This window comes from Mustela nivalis, assembly GCF_964662115.1.
Source record: "Mustela nivalis genome assembly, chromosome: 2".
Lineage (NCBI taxonomy): Eukaryota > Metazoa > Chordata > Mammalia > Carnivora > Mustelidae > Mustela > Mustela nivalis.
In genome coordinates, this window is record NC_139021.1 from 185,363,225 (window position 1) to 185,381,688 (window position 18,464).

Here is an 18,464-nt window from a genome sequence, read left to right on the forward strand (position 1 = left end):
CTCTGATGAGCATCAACAACCGCGTTTTTTAAGTGCAGTAGAATTTTTAAAGACTGTTTCTTGGGAAAAAAAGAAGTGGGGGCAGAGAGGGGTTGTATCCGTGACAAACATCACCCGAATTCCCTGGAAACAATTCGGTTTGCCTCAAATTCCACTCCCTGCCAGAGCAGCCCTCGGACCCCCGCCCGCCTGACAGCCTCTCTCCCCTGCCGCCTCCGCACGGCCCGCCCAGCACGCGGTGGTTCTGGACGCTTCCCCTCCGAGCATTTCCCCCACCCACCCCCACGAGGGCATCACCCCAGTACCTCAACAGCCTTTCCCGAGGAATTGGGATGCTTTGACTTGGGTCTCATTGCAAATACCTTGTGGGGAAAATGAAAACAAAGTGTAAGTATTTGGGGAAAAGACAAATGAACCACTTTCTCCCACTATCGCTGTGGACAGTTTGAAGCAGGTCATCCAAATGGAGTCCCAGGAAAACAGGCGGTTGGGACCACACACTTAGTAAGGGGAGAGACCTCGAGCGAATTCAGGAGGAGGAATCGTCACGGCCGTCAGTAAGGAAACCAGCAGGAAGGAGTCCACTTGGGTTTCTCCTTTTTTCTGACTCACAAGTTCCAGCCGGATCACTGCTGCCCGGAGCCCGGCCCCTTCTGAGGAACGCCGCCCCCCCCGGGTTGAAGAACCCCCCCAGGGCTGAGGGGCTGAGCTCTTGGAGGGACCTCCATCCTGGGCCAGAAGCTCCCCGGTGGAGGAGGTGACAGGCGTGGCATCACCAAGAAGGCGTTGCACACAGTCAGGTGGGAAGGGAGACAGGTCTTCGCGGAAGGAAGGACTCCCAGTCCAGGGCCCCGGTGCCGCCGAGCCGGTGTGGGCGGGAGAGCTGGGCGAGGGCTCGGTCCAGAGGACGGGGATTGGCTGCCTGGTGCCTGGGGAGGCAGGGAAAAGGACAGGTTGGTCAGACGTGCCCTGGAGCCGGGGTGAGGACTCAGGTGGGACGCAGACGGGGAGGCTGAGGCCTCTGGGACACGGAGGTCTGATACGAGGACAGAAGGACCCGTCACCCTGCGTTTGCCGTTTGGTCTGGATGCAGCTGATGGACAGGTTCCGAGTTCCTGCTGGATTGCAGCAGCTCAGAGGTCACGATGGCGTTAGCCCAAGTTACCCAGTGGCATTTTGGAGGAAAGGTAAGTGCGACACAAGGAGGCAGAACTACCCTTTCAACGACATCTTCGTCTGCGGTCCTTCCATGATGTCACTAATTCACGGGGGAGACATAAGAGATGAATGACTTCTGCAGCCTTCCGAGTGGGCAAGTGTTGAAACACAGACGCGCAGACGCCGGCTGGTTCTGGGTCTTCTCCCTGAGGACGCCACAGCGGACCTGCCACCTCCCACGGCTCGCCGGCGGACAGCCGGCGAGAGACGAGCGTGACCGTGGGTGTCGACGGGTCATCTGTCTACGACTTTAAATAATCTAATTTTCTTAGATTCAAAATCACAGCTCTGTGAACTGAAATGGAAATTCCCAAACATTTGGGTGAGTGTCTAGGACTTTCCGTGGAGGCGCACGGGCGCCTGTGTGTCTGGGCATCAGGGTTGTGGGTTTTCCACCTTCCTCCAGCACCACGGTGAGGACCGCACGACGCCCTCTGTCCCCTGCTGGACCCGTCGCTGCGGTAGTTCCGCGTCTGGGGAACTACTCTTTGAGTCTGGGGACGGTAGCGGTGATGGTCGTGACCAAGTCGCGCTGACAGCAAGCAGACGGACGGCCTGGGGTCTGAGTGACGGAGCAGAGTCCACGTGGCCGTTAGGATCGAGGACCAGATCCCGGGTGGGCACGCGACGCCACGTGCCCGGGCAAAGCGGTGCGGGGGCCGCCTCCCACGGGCCTGACGGAGCAGGGCGGGAGCCTGGGCGGAAGCCGTGGCTGCAGGAGGCCCTTTCAGCCCCCGAGCTTGGCCGCGCCCGCCCAGGCTGAGCCCCAGGAAAGAAGCTTGACGGGCTGTGCTGTGCACACGCTCCATGGCCACCAGGCAGGGGGAGGGTGTCGGGGAGAGAGTCTGCCCGGGGCCCTGCAGAGCGCTCGCCGTCATGGGTGGCGACCACACTGCGGCCCCAGCGTGGCCGACCTTCCAGCCGGTTTCCATCTTCACGAGGCGAGGCTCATTAACTCAGTCGCGGGTCTGAAACCCAGCGGCTACAACAGTCACGGACCACGGGACGTAACGGGAGCAAGGAAGGGAGAGAAAAACCCACGTGAGAACAGGGTGCTGCGACCTCTGCTTCCGGAGGGTCATGGGACCGCAGCTGGGGATCGTGCCGTCGGCCGAGCACCCCGTGTCCCCCACCCCCTCCTGGCACTGCGGACCTCGGCCTCCTCCCCACTGGCCCTCGGTCTTTGGTAGCCCCAAATGGGTGCGGAGTGGTTCTCCAGGTGCCTGGGAGCCGCCTCAGTCCTGACCCTGTTCCGCCATCCCCATGAGATACCAGAAGCATGACTTCCCTTCAAGAATTGGGATGACGGCCCAGCACGCACAGCCACCGCCTTCTCTCCCAGGTGGCTTAGCACCATAAGGAGTCAGAAGGGCCAGGATCCCAGCTTCTGTGAACCGGACCAAGGTGGTGGGTTCTGCCCTGGGGCAACAGGGTTTCCAAGTTCACCAAGCCTGGGGTTGTAGGGACGAGGGTTATTGTGTACAATAATGAGGGGGCCACTCCCACGTCCCCTGTTTGGTGACCAGAGTCAAGCACCGTGATTCCAGGGAGATGGCTGGTTTGAAGCCAGCAGGTGACTCCCCTACAGGACACCACCCCCCTCACAGGGCCTGGTCCCACCGATGGCACTGTGCCTTCAGCAGGCGAGGGCTAGTGAATTTGGTGGCCATGAGCCTATGGTGGCAACATCTATCCCTTAGACTGAAGGTCTTGGTCGAGAAGGAACTTCGTGGGAAGTTGTGCCGTACATGAGCCATTCCATAAGGGCATGGACTGTGTCATGGGAGGGAAGGAGAATGGGCCTCTGAGAGATTCATTTTGTGAAGATGAATTACTCCCCATTAACAGTGACAGGACGTCATGGGAGGAACCGGGGAAGGGGTCCGTGTGGGACACGGAGCAAGAACCAGCTGGTGAGGGAGACACCGGCCCGGCTTCGTAGGAAGGGTCCGGGGCGTGTGGACGCCCAGCTCCGGGCCCGCCCATGCTCCCCTAACCTCTCTGTCGCCCATGGCCCGATCCTGTGCCTTCCAAGCCCCCCACCAGGGGGCTGCCCGCCCGGCCCGCAGATCAGTGGGGATCCGTGCCGTAGGCCCTTCGTCCTCTCCCAGGGAAGCTAACAGGACTGTCCTTCAGGAGAGCTCATGCTCTGCCCCAGAGAGACGTGCGTCCGCCTGCTCTCAGGGGCCACACCTGACTCGCGGAGGGTGGGCTGCAGCCACAGCAGGACATGCGACCCCTCGGCCAGGCCGCGGCTCTGGCCCTCAGCTGACGGATGACGAGGGGTCTGCGGGCAGCAGGGACGGGCATCAGCGGGGAGCCAGGTGCCGAGGGAGCTCGGGGCCCCGCACGCCTCCGAGGACCATAGGAGCCGGCCTTGCCTGTGTCGTCCCCGTCTTCCGCTCATCGCCGCCGCGCGGGTCCACTTCACGCCGGTGGGTCAGTGAGCTCAGGGCCGGGGGGCCGGTGCCATTGTTCTGTGCTGGCTGCCAGGCAGTGAGTCCCCACCAGGGCCAGCGGCAAGTCAACCGGTTCTGGAGCGGACGGTCCAGCAGGCCGGAGGGGCGCAGACGTGTGAACCTCACGGTGTCCGGAAGCCCCCGCTCCGTCTCGTCCCCGGCTCCCCGTGCCGAGCCCCGCGCAGCCAGCAGCCCCCCTGCCTGAGATCTCTCCGGGTGCTGCTGGGCAGAGGTGTGCCCTGCATGACGCCACCCCACGAGAAACTCCCCGGCACACTGTGGGGGAGGGTTCCAGCCCTCCCGGAGCCACGGCTGCACCCGTCCAGCGAGCTCCCCAGCTCCGCACGGCTCGGGAGAGGCAGGGGCCTGCACCTGCCCCACCTGCTCCCCTGCAGGCACCGCTCTGAACTCTGGGGGTGATGACTGTTACTCCTGGTCCTCCGGGGTACCAATGCTCACTAGCCGCATTACTCCAGGGCCGCACTCCAGCCTAATAATTCTCTCCATTAAATTGCTCTGTTCTGGGCGACCTCTCCAGCCCCCTCCCTCTCTGGGAGCTTTGTACGACCCCTCAGCGGGCTCTGCTTCACGGACGCTCAGGAAGCCTGGCTTTGCTGCCCACCGGAGAAATAAGGACATGAAAATAAACAGGTAACATTAAAAACTCTCTGTTTACAAGGCCGTCTCTACTTCCGGACCCGCAGGGACCCTGTCTCCCGGCGTCGGCCTCCTGCTCACGCCCTGGGTGCCCAAGCCACGGGGTTCCGGCTGGACCTGGGCAATGGCCCCAGAACCCAGATCCCGGAACCAACACAGGAGCTATGCTCACTGCACCGGTGCCGAGCCCAGGGACCCGCCGTGACCAGTTTGTGTGATGAATACGTGGGGTGGAACTGGCCAAGCACCGGTTGGGCGAGGATGGGCGTCCCCGTGCGTGGGGACACCTGCAGCCCCTCCAAAGAGAGGCTCCGTGAACCCCGTGATAAACACACAACGATTAAGAGACACCGTAGCTGGGCTGTGGCCGACGCGGCCCCTCCGGGCCCAGGGCCTAAAAAGCAAGATTTTAGTTTGCACACTCCTCAGCCTTTGTACGGACACACCAACGTCTTCACGAGTCTCTCAGGACACAGTGTCTTCCCTGAAACACATTTCTGCCGCCGAAGATCGTGTGAGAAGTCTTACCACAAAGCCACACTGGTTTAAAATATTTATTAATTAAAAAAAATTTAAAATTCTTTTTATACAAAGATGATGAGAAAAATCTCATGCAAACTCTGGGCATTACAATAAAAATAACTCAAATATTAATATGATGATTTTGTACAAAATAATTCCATTTTAAGTAGGACCTCCGGCAGCACAGCCGCCCTCTCCGGGCCCGGCACCCCCTCGGGGACGAGGCGATGCCCGTCGACTCCTGCAGGGGTCCAGGGTCCACGTGCAGAGATGCTCACGGTCGTCACTATGATTGGTGATGAATGTCCTACGGCTACTACTCAGAACACGGGACCGAGACCCAGCACACTCGCGGAAGGAGCTCGGCATCGCGGACGCACGAAGGTTTTCAGAAAAGTTTCAGATAATCGGCTCAACTCATGAAAACGCCTGGAGACGGTTATAGATGTTTCTGCTGAGTTACAACCCGCAGCAGATTTATAATTTGTATATATTACAAGGAATTTGCATAATTAAAACAATTAAAGGAGCGACCTACCACGGCAATTAGAAATGCGTCAAACTCGGAACATCGTACAAAAGAGCTTCAATATGAAACAGTAACCCTCGGAGAGCAGCCCGCGCCCGCGCCCCGCGCCGCCCCGCACCTGGCTCGTCGCGCCGCTTGCACACTCATCTCATTCTCCGTAGCCTGAGTCTGTTTTCCTTGTCCCGTTTCTTAAGGATAAGGATGAACTGGTTGAAAAAATGCTCCTGGTCCTTCTTCTTTTGAACAAGTCGAAACCTTTGATCCCGGCCGTACTTCTCCGCAAACTCCTTAAATGTGGTTCTGAAAAACAAGAGATTTTCTGAGAAACCCCTGCCCCGGGGGTGGGTGTGACGTTTCTTGGCATCGCCTGGGGGTGGACAGCCCCTTTCACCAGATCTGGCTGTCATCCGGCCGCAGGGAAAGGGCATGAGGTAGACAGCGGGACACGGGGACAGGACATGGGGCAGGCCATGGGACGGGTACAGCGGCGGGGGGCAGTTTGGGGACAGGCCCGGGATGTGGGGCAGGGCCGGGACGTGGGGCAGGTCGGGGACGGGGCGGGACCTGCGGCATGCTGGGGGACACTCAGGGCATGGGGCAGGTACGGGACTGAAGGCTGTAACTGTGGCCTCTCACCCCTGCCCCACCTGCTCCCGTGCTGGGTGTCACTCCCCCCGGAGGGGCTGGCAGGGACCTGATCCCCTGAACCCTGCTATGGCTCCGTCTCACCAGCGTCTGGCCTCTGTCCCTCAGAGCTGGCCACCGCCCACCTGTGCCCATTACTGCCGTGGCCGCCAGGGTCCCCTCCTGTCCGTGGCTCTCTTCATCTGCTGGCTGCCCCAGGCCACTCTTGCTGGCCCTGGGCCCGGCGTGCCCATCCTTGCTTTGGCACTGGTCACCACTGGAAGGCAGCGTGGCTTGTTTGGGGAGCCTCGCCCTACACTCAGGATCCTTCCTGGCCCTTGCCATGGTCACGACCACGACCCCCTGTGGCTCCCAGCCCCATCCCAAGACCCCGAGAGCTGGGCAGGGGGTGGCTCTGGCTCTCCATGTGGCTGTGGGGACAGGGTCAGAGCTAAGAAGCACTGAGAGGCTGCCTCCAGGGATGCTCAGATGGTCTGTGTTGAGCTCACCTGCCCATCCAGCGTGCAGCGACTCGACTGCACATCTAGTAGAATGCGCAGGGAGCGGCAGGGAGAAAATGACATACGCACAGGAGTCACTCATTTTCCCGGGGTGTGTGTGTGTGTGTGTGTGATCATTCTCCTAATTGCTCAATGAATTTTGAATATTTTCTCCTTTGTTTTCATCAGAGGAGGGGAAATGTGTTGGCTTATTGTTAACATTTCACCAATGGACAGATCAAGAATATTATGTAAATGTTCCTGATGAGGATGTTGGTGATGGTGATGATGGTGATGTTGGTGGTGGTGATGATGGTGACGGTGATGATGGTGGTGGTGATGAACGTGGTGGTGGCGATGGTGGTGGTGGTGGTGGTGGTGGTGGTGGTGATGGTAGAGATGGTGGTGTTGGTGGTGGTGGTGCTGGTGGTGGTGATGGACCTCCCTTTCACCAAGCTCCTTCCAGGTACCAGGCAGTTTGCTTCCCTGCCAGCACCCCACAGGGAGCCTGCTGGAGCTGTGCTGCCTGCAGATGAGACCTGAGACCAGAAGCTCAGAAACGTGTGACGCCTCAGCCACTGCCACACTGAGGAGGGGCTGAGCAGGCTGTGCCCCGAGGCAGGGGCCCCAGATCATCTCCTCTCTCCTAGAGTCACCATGTGGGGGACACAGAAAAGCCGGTGTTCTCATCTCTAATGGTAGAAAAGCACAATTACAAATGTCTAGAAGCACAGTTGCTTTTCTAGATTAGCATTTTGTGATGGGGATCATTCATGCTACATTTTCTCCCATTCAGAAAATATCTGCTCTTTAAACTCCCGCAGTTTTGTCAGAACCCAACCCGACCCGGAGAACTGGACAATCTCCCACCGCATAGGTCTTCATAGAAAGCAACGTCAGTTAACATCTATTTAAAAAAACGATGCTGTACTAAGGGATTATTATAAAATACTAACACATACGTGTCCACTTAGACCTAATGTCCTAAGCCCAAATGAAAATAAACCACACTTTTTGTTTATAAAAGTGATAGTTCTGTCATTTCAGAAGTAGTGCACATTCATTAGTTTTTGAATATCAGTCAACGGGAGCTAATTTTTAAGAACAGTGAAGTCCACGTACTTTCCTAATTTGTGATGTCAGCCCCCTGTGGGCTTGTTCTATTTCGTGGGAGTGATGGTTATTGTATGTGCATTTTGGCAACAATGTTACCAGGCCCATTTACTCCAGCGAGTTCACCTCCTGTCTGCACTCCAGTCGACCGGGAAGGCATCTGGAGCCAGCGGGGTGGGGGTGGTTCATGTTCCTGCTGCTGTCTGTGGCCTGTGTGTTCAGTCTCTGATCCCTAGATCTGAAGTAAGACCCCCCCTCCCCAGTGCTGACCTGCTGATCATTTAGACCGTGGGGTCAGGGATGCCAGGCTGGAAAACCAGGCATCTGGGCAGCGGAACAGAGGGACAGCGGCGCAGGTGGTGGGGAGGGGCAGGGAGCACGGCGGCCACTGGAAGGCTCACTCCCCCTCGGCAGGGAGGAGGCGGCTTCCCTCCCCAGGGGGTCGCCGTCATCACACTCGTGGTGTCTAGGGCCCGCTGGGGTGTGCGGTTTAACAGACCCAGACCATGAGAGCCGTCTGCGGTCAAGGGCAAACGTCCGGCCTTGGGGACGCCCGGCGTCTGTTTCGTCTCCGTACCTGGGTGACACCTTAGACTCCTCCAGAAGCTTTTTGAATTCTTCTTTGGCGAGCAGCAGTTTGCTTTTCTTCTCCTTGTATTCTTCTTTTATCCTTGTCTTGACGAACTGTTCAAATATCTTAAAACACACACACAAGAAAGGTATTACGAGGCTGCGCATCAGAAAGGAAATCTTGGGCTTCAAACACAGCACGAAAGCACAGCGAGAGGGCCTGTGGCTCGGCCCTTCTTCTCCGTAGCGGCTGGGGCTGAGGCCGGAGCCTTGCAGGGGAGGCACTCTCCGCGTCATGAGACAAGTGTCTGCCTGATGAAGTCTGGGTCCCTACGAGGCGCCATCTCGGGGTCAAACCCCGAATCAGCCCTGCCCGGGGAGGTGCAGGATGGGCGGCGCAGCCCCGTCCGGAGGCCACGGGAGCTACTGAGGGTTCCAGACGCCCAGCCCCGCTGCCCCCATGGTTCTGGTCTAGGAAGGCTGTGAGTAGCTCGTCCGGTCACACCATCTGGCTGACGGTCACATCGCCGCTGGTAGTCCCAGTAACACGACAGATTGTGTCGTCTGTTCTAGTTGATTCCTCAGGAACAGAATGGCATTTGGGTCTCCAAATACGATTTTACCTTCGTGAAAAGAGAGTCAACCTGGCATCTCTGGTTCCCCACCCTCCAGTCCCTAAGAAGACTGCCTGTGAGCGTGGGGTCTGGTCATCGGGGGTGCATGCGGACACAGGAGGCCTCCTCTGGGCATGTCAAGGAGCCTCTAGGTAAACCCCCCGAGTGCAGGCCAGATGCTCAGCTGCCGCACTAGCCCCTGTCTGACGAGAGGTGGGTTTTGCAAGCTAAGCCAAAGGGAAAACCACATTCCCTAGCCTAAAGGTACGAGTGTGGTCTGTCAGGCAGGTGCCCCGGTGACTCTGGGACTGTAGCTCGTGCAGACTGAAAACCAGCCGCCCACACAACCGCACGATGCCGTGAGCATGTCTGCGGCCGCCCCGGAGGATCTTCCCTCGCCAGGACCAGGGCGGCTCCTTGCTCTAACAACGGCAAGTCGCCATTTATGCATCAGAGCTTAGAGGGGGCCTTGTGCTGTGGGAGCCCTGAGAGCTTAAGAGAGAAAACACTGGAGATGATGCCAACGTGTGTGCAAACGTAAATAAAAAGATCGTGAAGATCGCACGTGTGATCACAGAAGGCCAATACGCAGCACTCCTGAGCCAGCCCGGTCCCTGGCCACGGCAGGCGTGAGTCGGAGCCACGGGCTCTGGGGTGTCCCGCCCACTTGCCCCAGAGCGGGAGGGGGACGCGCCCCCATGGCCACAGCAGGGGCGTTCTCCGGTTCTCTCGGTAACCGCCGGCCCAACGGGGTTGGGCAAACGGAAGCCGCTCTCCTCCGGGCGAGTCAGCCTCAACGGGAGGCGCCGGGGCAGGACGGAAACCGAAAGGGTGGGCCTGTACGTCGAAGTGAAAGCCGGGTCCGCTCCTCGCGCCCGCTAGGCCGGTGGTGTCCTAGCCCTGCAGTAGTCTTACAATTTAGGTTCCGAGAAGAGGCGAAGGCAGGCTCATCCCCCACACAGAAGCATGGGGCTCCGTCGCGAGTCCGAGTTTCGCTCTATTCGTTTTGAATCTGGACAGAAGAAACCCTGCCTGGCTGCGGGGTCGGAGGCTGCAGGGACCCCGCCTCTCCGGTGCCGGAACCACCGGCCCAGCGAACCCGATTTCGCTCCTCCCCCTGGGGCTGCTGCTCCGCGGAGGCTGCTCTAAGCCAACGCGTGGGTCTCCTTCCCTCTTCGACCCGTGATGCTACTTTCATTCAAGCGGAGCAGGACTTTTTAAAAGAGGCCTCGCTCACTCTTACCTCCTAATGGCACGATCTATGGTCATAAAAAGGGAACGTTCTCTGTCACCATGGAAATGGGTCTGAGAGGTGCTGTCCGACCCCTAATCTGGGCTCAGTCACTTCTCCCCCGTAGGCCCTGGTGGTGGCGAGGTGGCGATGGGCCACCAGGAGCTTCAGCTCCCCCAGGAAAAAGCCACCCACGCCTTTGTAGGTAGGACTGGGTGTGCAGACGGCCCTAGTACTGCTTCCTTCCCCAGGGGCGCTCCAGCACCGGTGCGCACAGCCATGGCCGCCTTTCCCCGGACCACCTCTGGTTTGTCTTACGAACTCGGCACTCAGTCATGGGCTCTCTGGCACTGCTGGCCTGGGCGGCTCAAGAGGCCACTTCTTGCTCTTCCCCACAGGCTTCCGCAGCCAAGCTATAGGCTATCGATACAGGCCTGCAGGGACCTGGGGCTTCCCAGGGGTCCGAGGGGGTACTTGGTGTGAGCTGACATTCCAGTCTGACCAGTCTCCAGGGCATGTCCAGGCCTGGGCCCGGGGTCCTGGCCCCCCGCGAGTCTCAGCCCGCCTGCCTGGCACCTGCTGCTCTGGCCATGGCTAGAAGGACAGCTCCATGGGTTCCCCTCACCCCGGGTCGGGGGAACTGCTCATCACCACAGCCACCTGTGCCCCGTACGCCCCACTCGCTCAGAGGCGGAAGAAAGCCTGAGGCCATAAATGGGCTGTTTCTCTGCGGGCGGGTAGCCTCACTTCCTCAGCTTCCCCCAAAGGGTGAATGCCTTCCAAACACCCCCGTGAACTGGAGAGGACTGTCCTGACTGCCTACAGATGTGCAGATGGTCGGCAGATGTGAGCCAGCGCGCTCCTCACTGCCGCAGAGAAACAAGCTTCTTACCTGTTTTCAGAGTCGAGTAGTCAGACTTTGGTCCTTAATATCACAACAAAAGGGTGCGACAGAATCGGTGATTGCCGTCTGAGCTTTCTTCGGATTCTATGTGTATAATCTAACCTTGTCTGGCTCTGTTGTGACTCTTCTTTCTTTCTTTCTTTTTTTGGAGCCACTGCTAGCACATTTTCTACATTTTTTAAATGTTTCTTTCTGGAAAATACAGCTCATGGGAAATGCAGTGCAGGGACCATTAATTCTAAGGTCGTGAAAGGTCCAAGGTCTATATTCTAAAGCGGCCAGTCTAGGGCCATCCCAAGCACAAGGCTGCGCTGGGGGTGGGGGTAGCAGGGGGGCTCTGCCATCTCTGGGACCATCAGGGTCCGCAGTCCTGAGGCTCTGCCTGGCTCTCCTGGTGCTTCCCTGGTCATCCCAGCACGGGCTTGAAGGAACTTCACGCCATGACAGAAAGGAAGAGAAAAGAGCCCCTTCTGACCCCTTGGCCCCGGGCCCTCCTGAGCCCGTACAGACCGTGGTGACCCAGCACCCGCTGCAATCACTCTCAGGCCCCTCTGTTTCAGGGGCTGTTCTTGATGACCCGCTCTCCGTGTGCAGGAGGGAGAGGCAGGATTGCCTCGGGAACCGGAGACAAGCACATCCAGATCTTCTGGAACTGATGCCAGGGCCCTTCCGGCCGGGCTCCGGGGAGACCCTCTCCCCCGCCAGACCCTGGCTGAGCTGTGCAGGCTCACACGTCACGGCTTCAGCCCCTCCCCGGGGTCGGCACAGCGTCCCTCTGTCCCTCTGCCTCATCTGGGAAGCAGTACTGGCTCCGTGACCCGCTTTGTCAACAAGCCAGGGCAGACTTGTCAGGTGAAACTGTCCTGTGATGCATTCCTGAGCTTTCTGGGGACCCGCGTTCTAGGACCTCCCTCTCCCTGCTCCTCCCTTCACTGGGCCGTCTTCCCCGTCCTTGTGATCAGATATGACCGTAGGTCTCCCTAACACACTCTTCTGGGGTGTGGTCCGTGTTCCCAGCACAGGCAGCCCCATCCTCGGGTGGGAGGGTCTCCCCTGTGGGGTCACCCCCCGATGGTCTGCGAGGCACAGGGAGGGGTCACCTTCCCCGGCCTGGTCACCGCTCCCACGCACCAGCTCACGAGCGAGTACGCTCCGTCTGCCACTGCCCTTCCCCTCTGAGCACGCGACACCACACGACACGACAGGCAAGCATCCCCCGGTGGGGACGGGGGGTGCCGTGCAAGTGTGCACGTCCGGAACCCCCCACCACGCCTCGTCCCCGCCTTACCTGCTTCCGCTCCTCCGAGTTCAGCAGGAGGTAGCGCGGATCAAACACGATTTTATGTAACTCCTTCTCCCAGGTAGAAAACGCGGACACCTGAAGAAAGATATTCAATAGAGTCGCTTTTAGCATCGAGGCTGAGCCTGATCACTGGTGGGAACCGCATTAAGGGACCCCAGGCTCAGCGGCGTGCCCAGCTCTCTGGGAAACCGATGCTTGAGATTTGATTCCTGCACTCGCGACAGACGCGACACCCGCGACACCCGCGACACCCGCGACACTGTCTTCCTTGGGTGTCTTCCAGGGCCACCTGCCTCCGATCGGAAGCCCCGGTTACACCCGGGGAGCCGGAGCAATCTGGGATGTCATGTCTTGGCTGAAACGTTCGTGAGAACCGTCAGAACACCACGGCCATGACGGGGCAACTTCTTGCAAACAGTTGATTTTCTAATCAATAATTAAACGTTTTCAGGAAGGTTATTTTTTTAAACAAACTATCTTATTTTACGGTGGTTTTAGATTTACGGAGAAGTTGTAAGAGCATTACAAACCGACACGTCTTACCCGGCTTGCCACGATGTTAACTCCTCGCACGGGTAGGGACCCCAGGTCTGTCTACACTATTGCTACCCAAGGTCCTCACGAGCAACTTCTTAGGTTTTCACACGGGTCTCTTCTTCTCGCAAGGGTCCCACCCAGGACATCACATGACAGGAAGCGTCGCATCTCCCAAGGCCCCTCTGGGCTGGGAGCGTTTCTACTTTCCCTGCTGTTTGGACCGGTTTTGATGGGTGCCGGTCGCGCCGTGGACGCCCCTCCGTGGACTGATCTCAGCTTTGCTCATGACGAGACGGGGTTCTGGGTCCCAGGGGAGGAGCCCAGAGACGGGCACTGTGGTCAGCACGCGCCCTCGTGGTTCTCACTGTCGCCGTGACGTACAGCAGGTCGGTGTTGGCCCCGACCCCCTGGCTGGGGCTGCGTCCCCAGATCTGTCCCGCACGTCCACTCTCGGTTCCCCTTCCGTGCTCGGCTGCTGGGGGACCCACTCTGTACAGCCCACGCCCAGGGCCACGCTCCGCTCTGGGGGGCGGGGGATCCGAACACCGGTCACTTGGCATTCTGGATGGGACGGTCACCCGTTTCCCACGTCGACTTCTTTATTCCCTCACTGACTTGCTCACAGACTCGTGGCTGTTTATTCCACAATCTGGGCGATGACCCGATGTGACTTCCTTCTTGTGCTCGAGTGGCTCCAGCTTTGGCCGTGGAGGGCTTGGCTGGTGGGCCGCTGTGTGCCTTCGGCTAGGCTGCCGCTGGGGGGGGGCACCTCCTTATTTCCTGGAACTTTGAGGCATCTCTCCCGCCTCAGCCCCAGAATCCGACAATTCTGCGGGAATCCCGGTCCCCCTGTTGAAGGACTGAGACAGTCGAGTGTGCCCCGGGCTGTGGGACGTGCAGCTGCCGGCTTCTCCTCACTGACAGAGCACGGAAGTGTTTAAGTCATTCACACGATAGTGCACTCGCTTAGAAACACTGACTAAACATTGACTCTGCCGTAGGCCCCGCGCTGCGTGCTGAGGACCCAGAGGAAGTCAAGGTCCCCGACACCGGAAAGCGCGTGGTCTGGACTCGGGCAGTTAAGGAAGCTCACGGCCTCCCGGCAGGCACCTGTGGTGGAGACGGGCCCAGGGGCCACGGGGCGCCTCCACCAGCTCCGGGATGAGTGTCCAAAGCACGGACTCTTCTGGAGCACGGACACTCGTCAGGCTCCTGAAGGGATGGGACGTGTCTGGGAAGGGCTGCCTTGGTGCTCTGACCATGTCGTGAGCTGGAGGGACGTCGGGGCTGCAGGGGGGCAGCGCGGTTGGGGGTGCAGGAGCCCAGGAGGAGCCGGAAGCGGCGGCAGCGTCCCAGGCCGACTGAGGAAGCTGAGCCTTTTCCCCCGGGGGCCACGGCCACAGGTCACGTGCGTTTCAGGAAGGCTCTTCGGGGCTGGGTGGGGTGTAGGGGAGTCGGAGGCTAACGGGCCGCTAACTGCCCTCTCTCCCTCTTGCCTTTGGACACGTCAAGGCATTCCCGGTAGAGACACAATCCTAATGTGCTTTACTTGTCCAGCCTAACATGTGGGTTTTTTTTTTTTTAATGGACACTTTCTATCTTTCCTAATAAAAATAAAAGCCCCTTTTTAATATTCATGAACTGCACTCCTGGGCAGGATGACCCAGTCTCCCCGCAGAGACTTTCTCCCAAGGACTGAGAACATGATGAAATGTGGACCAGCCGCAGGGACAGGGGGTTCCCTGGGGAAGTGTCCAGACCGACTGACCCCGTGGTTCTCTGCCCCTGACCACAGCAGCACCGGGGCTCTTGCCAAGAGAAATCGTGGGCAGCACAACTCAGCCCACACAGACGGGCTCCCAACCACCCCAGAGGGCCCCGGCAGACAGCGCCATCTCTGCTCACTAGGGAAGGCAGAGCATGGCTGAGAGCAGGTGCTCGGAGGGTTTTGCAGATCTGGACGTGTAATACGATCGCTCTTTAAAAATTAATAACTTATGGTTGCCTCCAAAGGAAGTCCCCATCTGCGTGCGAGGCAGGGGAAGCCGTTTCGGCAGGGACGGTCACTCACAACGACAGAACAGGTACTGTCCTACCCTCTGGGGGCCAGGCCAGCAGGTGCATCAGGTTCGGGGAACAGTGGCTGCGGTGGACAGAGGCACAGCCAGGCGGGGGGCCCGGGGCCGGGGCATCACAGCAGAAGGGGAGGGTGGACAGCTGTGCGTGTGACCGGGCCCCGCTCGGGCCTCATGCGCGAGGCCCCGCTGTTCCCCGAGGACTTGCTCCTGACAACTGCAGGTGGGACAGACGGGGAGAATTGCTTCTGAGGAAAGCCTGACTCCCTGGGCCTGACTCCCGTGCCCCCAGGGGCATGTCTCGGTTGGGAAGCTCACCCCATGGGGCAGGGCTGGAGGCCGCCCGTCTCCGGCTGAGCCCTCCTCAGACTCATGGCCACCAGTGCTCCCTGCCACAGCCCCTCCATGCCAGCGTGGCTGACTTCCCCACAGCTGGCAGGAGAGTCCGCATGGACGTCCGAGTCTTAGGGAAGATCACGTCCCAAACCCCACCATCCTATTCACTGACCTACCCCTTCTCAAGGGAGGGGATGACCCCGGGTGCACCCTGGGGGTGGGCACCTCGGGGCTGCCTGAGGACCTCGCCCCTTGCCAGGCCCCAGGACTAAGCACGCGGCTACCTCTCTCGTCGTCTCGCCGGCTCGTCTGGGGCTCCGGGGCTCCCACGTGCTCGTGTCCTTGAAAGGTGAATTCCTCAGCCAATTTCACGCCGTTTCCTGCAGAGCGCCGCGGTTCCTCTGAGCCTGGCTGGGTCCCGTGCCCAGTCTGTCTCCCCCGCGGGGCTGGCTCCGAGAGCCCGAGATCAGCTCCTGTCACCCGCGATCCCGGACTGGTCTGTGCACCTCGGCGAGCCGGCCACCGGGAGACTCCGCAGCTCTGGGGGGCTGGCCGCCTAGAGTACTCCCGGGGTGCGATCCTGGGGCTGTGCCGCCGACCTCTCCCCGGCACTCGGCCCGTCCTTCATGTCGTCCAGCCTGGCAGCATCGAGGGCACTGACTGGACGCGTCCCCGCGCGGCTCCAGGGCCCCGCCTTCCCAAGCCCGCAGACTGGCCGGCCGGTCACCAGGCCCCCGAGGCCTCCCAGCCACCCTCCCCGCTTCAGAGGGGGAGCCCCGACCGGCTGAGCTCTGAGCTCCTCTGAGCACTCATCCCAGCTGGAAGGGCCCCCCGGCGGTGCCCCATGCTCGGCGGCTGTCCCCCTCCCGGCCGGGCACAGGAGAGGCTGACCCTCCGCCGGAGCCCGCTGAAGCTGACCGCGGCCTCGTGCAGAGAAGAAAAACCTCCAGATAAAACGGGTTCTGACCTCAGCCTCAGCTTCCCCAAAGCCTCTCTGAAGACTGAGGAAAAGGGTCTCGTCTGGGGTTCTGGCTGGAACGTGAGAGGACAGCGGGCTTGGGGAGGTCGTCACAGCCCGAGGCCCCCGTGGGCAGGGCGCCCGAAGGAGGAGCTGGACCCTGCTTCCATCTTCAAGGCCAAAGGCCACTCCGAGCATCCGTCAATGCCCAGCTCACGGAAGGGCCGGGGGCCGAGGGGCCAGGGAAGGGGGGAAGGCGGCAGGGGATGGTCCTGCCTGCCCCAAGCACCAGGGAGCAGGGCACGGTGTCCTGGGGCACACTCGGGGAGCGCCGGGGCCACCGGGGAGCCAGGCAGGGCTGCAGAGCTGCCCAAGACTGTCTGTCCACCCGTCCGTCGTCGGCACCAGGCTCGTTGCCTCCCGCTGGCTCGGCCAGGGTCCCACCCGCAGCGGCTGCCGTCCGGGCTCAGGGATGCTGCTGGGGGGCCCCGGGGTCTCCGGGGGGCTCATGTCCAGCTCAAACACAAATGCACGTACTTCAGAAGCTGAGGTTTTGCCCAAACTTGACCCTCAGACGCACTGTGTTTACACGCTCCTTGCTCTGTAGTATCAGCAGAGCCCCGGAATCCCAAGCGTGGACTGTCCAGCATCACATGGCTTCTCCGCCCTGTCTCACGGCCTCCCCGCCCCGCGGACAGCAAGCATCTCTCAGAAGCTCACGGCTCTGCGACAGGAGCTCTGGCCTCGGGGACGCGGGCACCGCAGCCACACGGTGTGGCCAGCACGCTCCTGCCTTCAGGCTGCGTCCACCCAGGGGCCATAGGACGGCTCTGCGGGCCATCTCCGCGCACAGACATGAGTGCGTGCCTGCATGACGCTCCCTTCCACAACGCTCCAAACGAGAAGAACGGATGAAGAACCTCTCACAGGGGTGGGCGGCGGCCTGTGCTTGCCGCTGCCCGAGGAGGGGGCCAGGCTGGGCATCAGGGACCTGCCCTCGGGCCCTGGCCACTGACAGGGTCCCACACTTGGCCCCGCCTCGGGGACATTGACTAATGCCTCTGTCCGGGGCCGCAGCAGCCTCCCGGCCCTGGAGAGAGGGAGGTGGGGAGCCGGTCCAAGGGCTCTGAGGGGCTCTGAGGTCATGGGTATGGGTGGACGTGGTGCTTGGTAACCACGCCTGAGACCCAGTGGCCACTGAAGGAAGGTTCAGGAGCTCCGCCGGCCTGAGGCACCCAGCTCTGCTTCCAGGACCAGAGGCGGGAGACGTGGACCCTTGTTTCACAGTCTGCTGGGCTCTGCCAGCCAGCTGGTCCGGCTCGCCCTCCCACACCGGCCTCAACAGCGCTCAGGACGGTCCAGCCCCCCAGTCCATCCTCACCGAGGACCGTGAGGGGTGGTCCTCGCTCACCCTCCGTGGTCACGCTCGTGGGATTTTACCAACTTCAGCCTCTTCCGCTGCAGTAGACATGTGGGATTCCGTGCTGTCCCTCCACCGGCGTTCTCTGCTGATTTGATTCACGTTTGAGGGTTGTTTTCACATTAGGCATCGACAGAATCCTATCCTGGCAATGAGAGTGGTGGCCCACGGTCCTCCCCAAGGGCATCAACGTGATTAGAACAGGATCTCACCACCACTGACCTCGTAGCCAAAGATCCGGATCGCCACGGGCCATGGCAGTCCGCTCGGGAAAGAAGAACCACGGCATCGGAGCCGAGACGAAACAGAAGCCCCAGGAAAGGAGCAACGTGGTTCAAACATGATAAATATTTACAGTTCTTCCTCGTCAGGCGGGGTGTGCGGGCAGGACGCAGTCTCGGGGCCTCTCACCCGTGGCCGCTGGATGAGCGCACTGCATGAAAACGACTTTCCTCCAAGCAATTTGGTAAGAGCGACCCAGCGCCGACGCCCGCAGGAAACACCCTACACGCACGGAGCTCACGCGCCAACGTGCTCACTCGGGCTGTTGTTCAAAATAGCACATTTGGAGAACACAAGCTCTGAATGAAAATGCAGGATTTTTGGACAATGAATTGAATATCACGATCTCATCCAAAATGTTTTCCGAAGGTTGATACTAAGAGAAAACAGCATCCAAACTTATAAGTCGGCTGAGCCTCATAGGCCTGTGTTAAACGAAGTATCTGGTCGAGCCACATTCCATTACATTCAGTCCTGCTTATACTGTAAGACAAAAGTATTTATTATTGGCATCTTAAAATCTATTATTAGAAAGACTGGAAAGAAATGGACCTTGCTGATGAAAATAATTCTCTTTTGATGGGATTTGGAGCGACTTTTTTTCCCACTGAG

At 59.8% G+C, this 18,464-nt stretch overlaps 1 protein-coding gene across 1 annotated transcript in view; it reads right to left on the reverse strand.

The window, feature by feature from the left end:
• Positions 1–4,880: 4,880 nt before the first annotated feature.
• TCERG1L (transcription elongation regulator 1 like) overlaps positions 4,881–18,464 on the reverse strand; it is a 175,160-nt gene continuing 161,576 nt past the window's right edge. The window contains exons 10-12 of the mRNA XM_082717821.1: positions 12,230–12,319; positions 8,200–8,318; positions 4,881–5,685 (exon numbers count right to left, since the gene is read on the reverse strand). Of these exons, the coding sequence (XP_082573947.1) occupies positions 5,529–5,685; positions 8,200–8,318; positions 12,230–12,319 (366 nt within the window). The 3' untranslated portion in view covers positions 4,881–5,528. The remainder of the gene's footprint in view (positions 5,686–8,199; positions 8,319–12,229; positions 12,320–18,464) is intronic.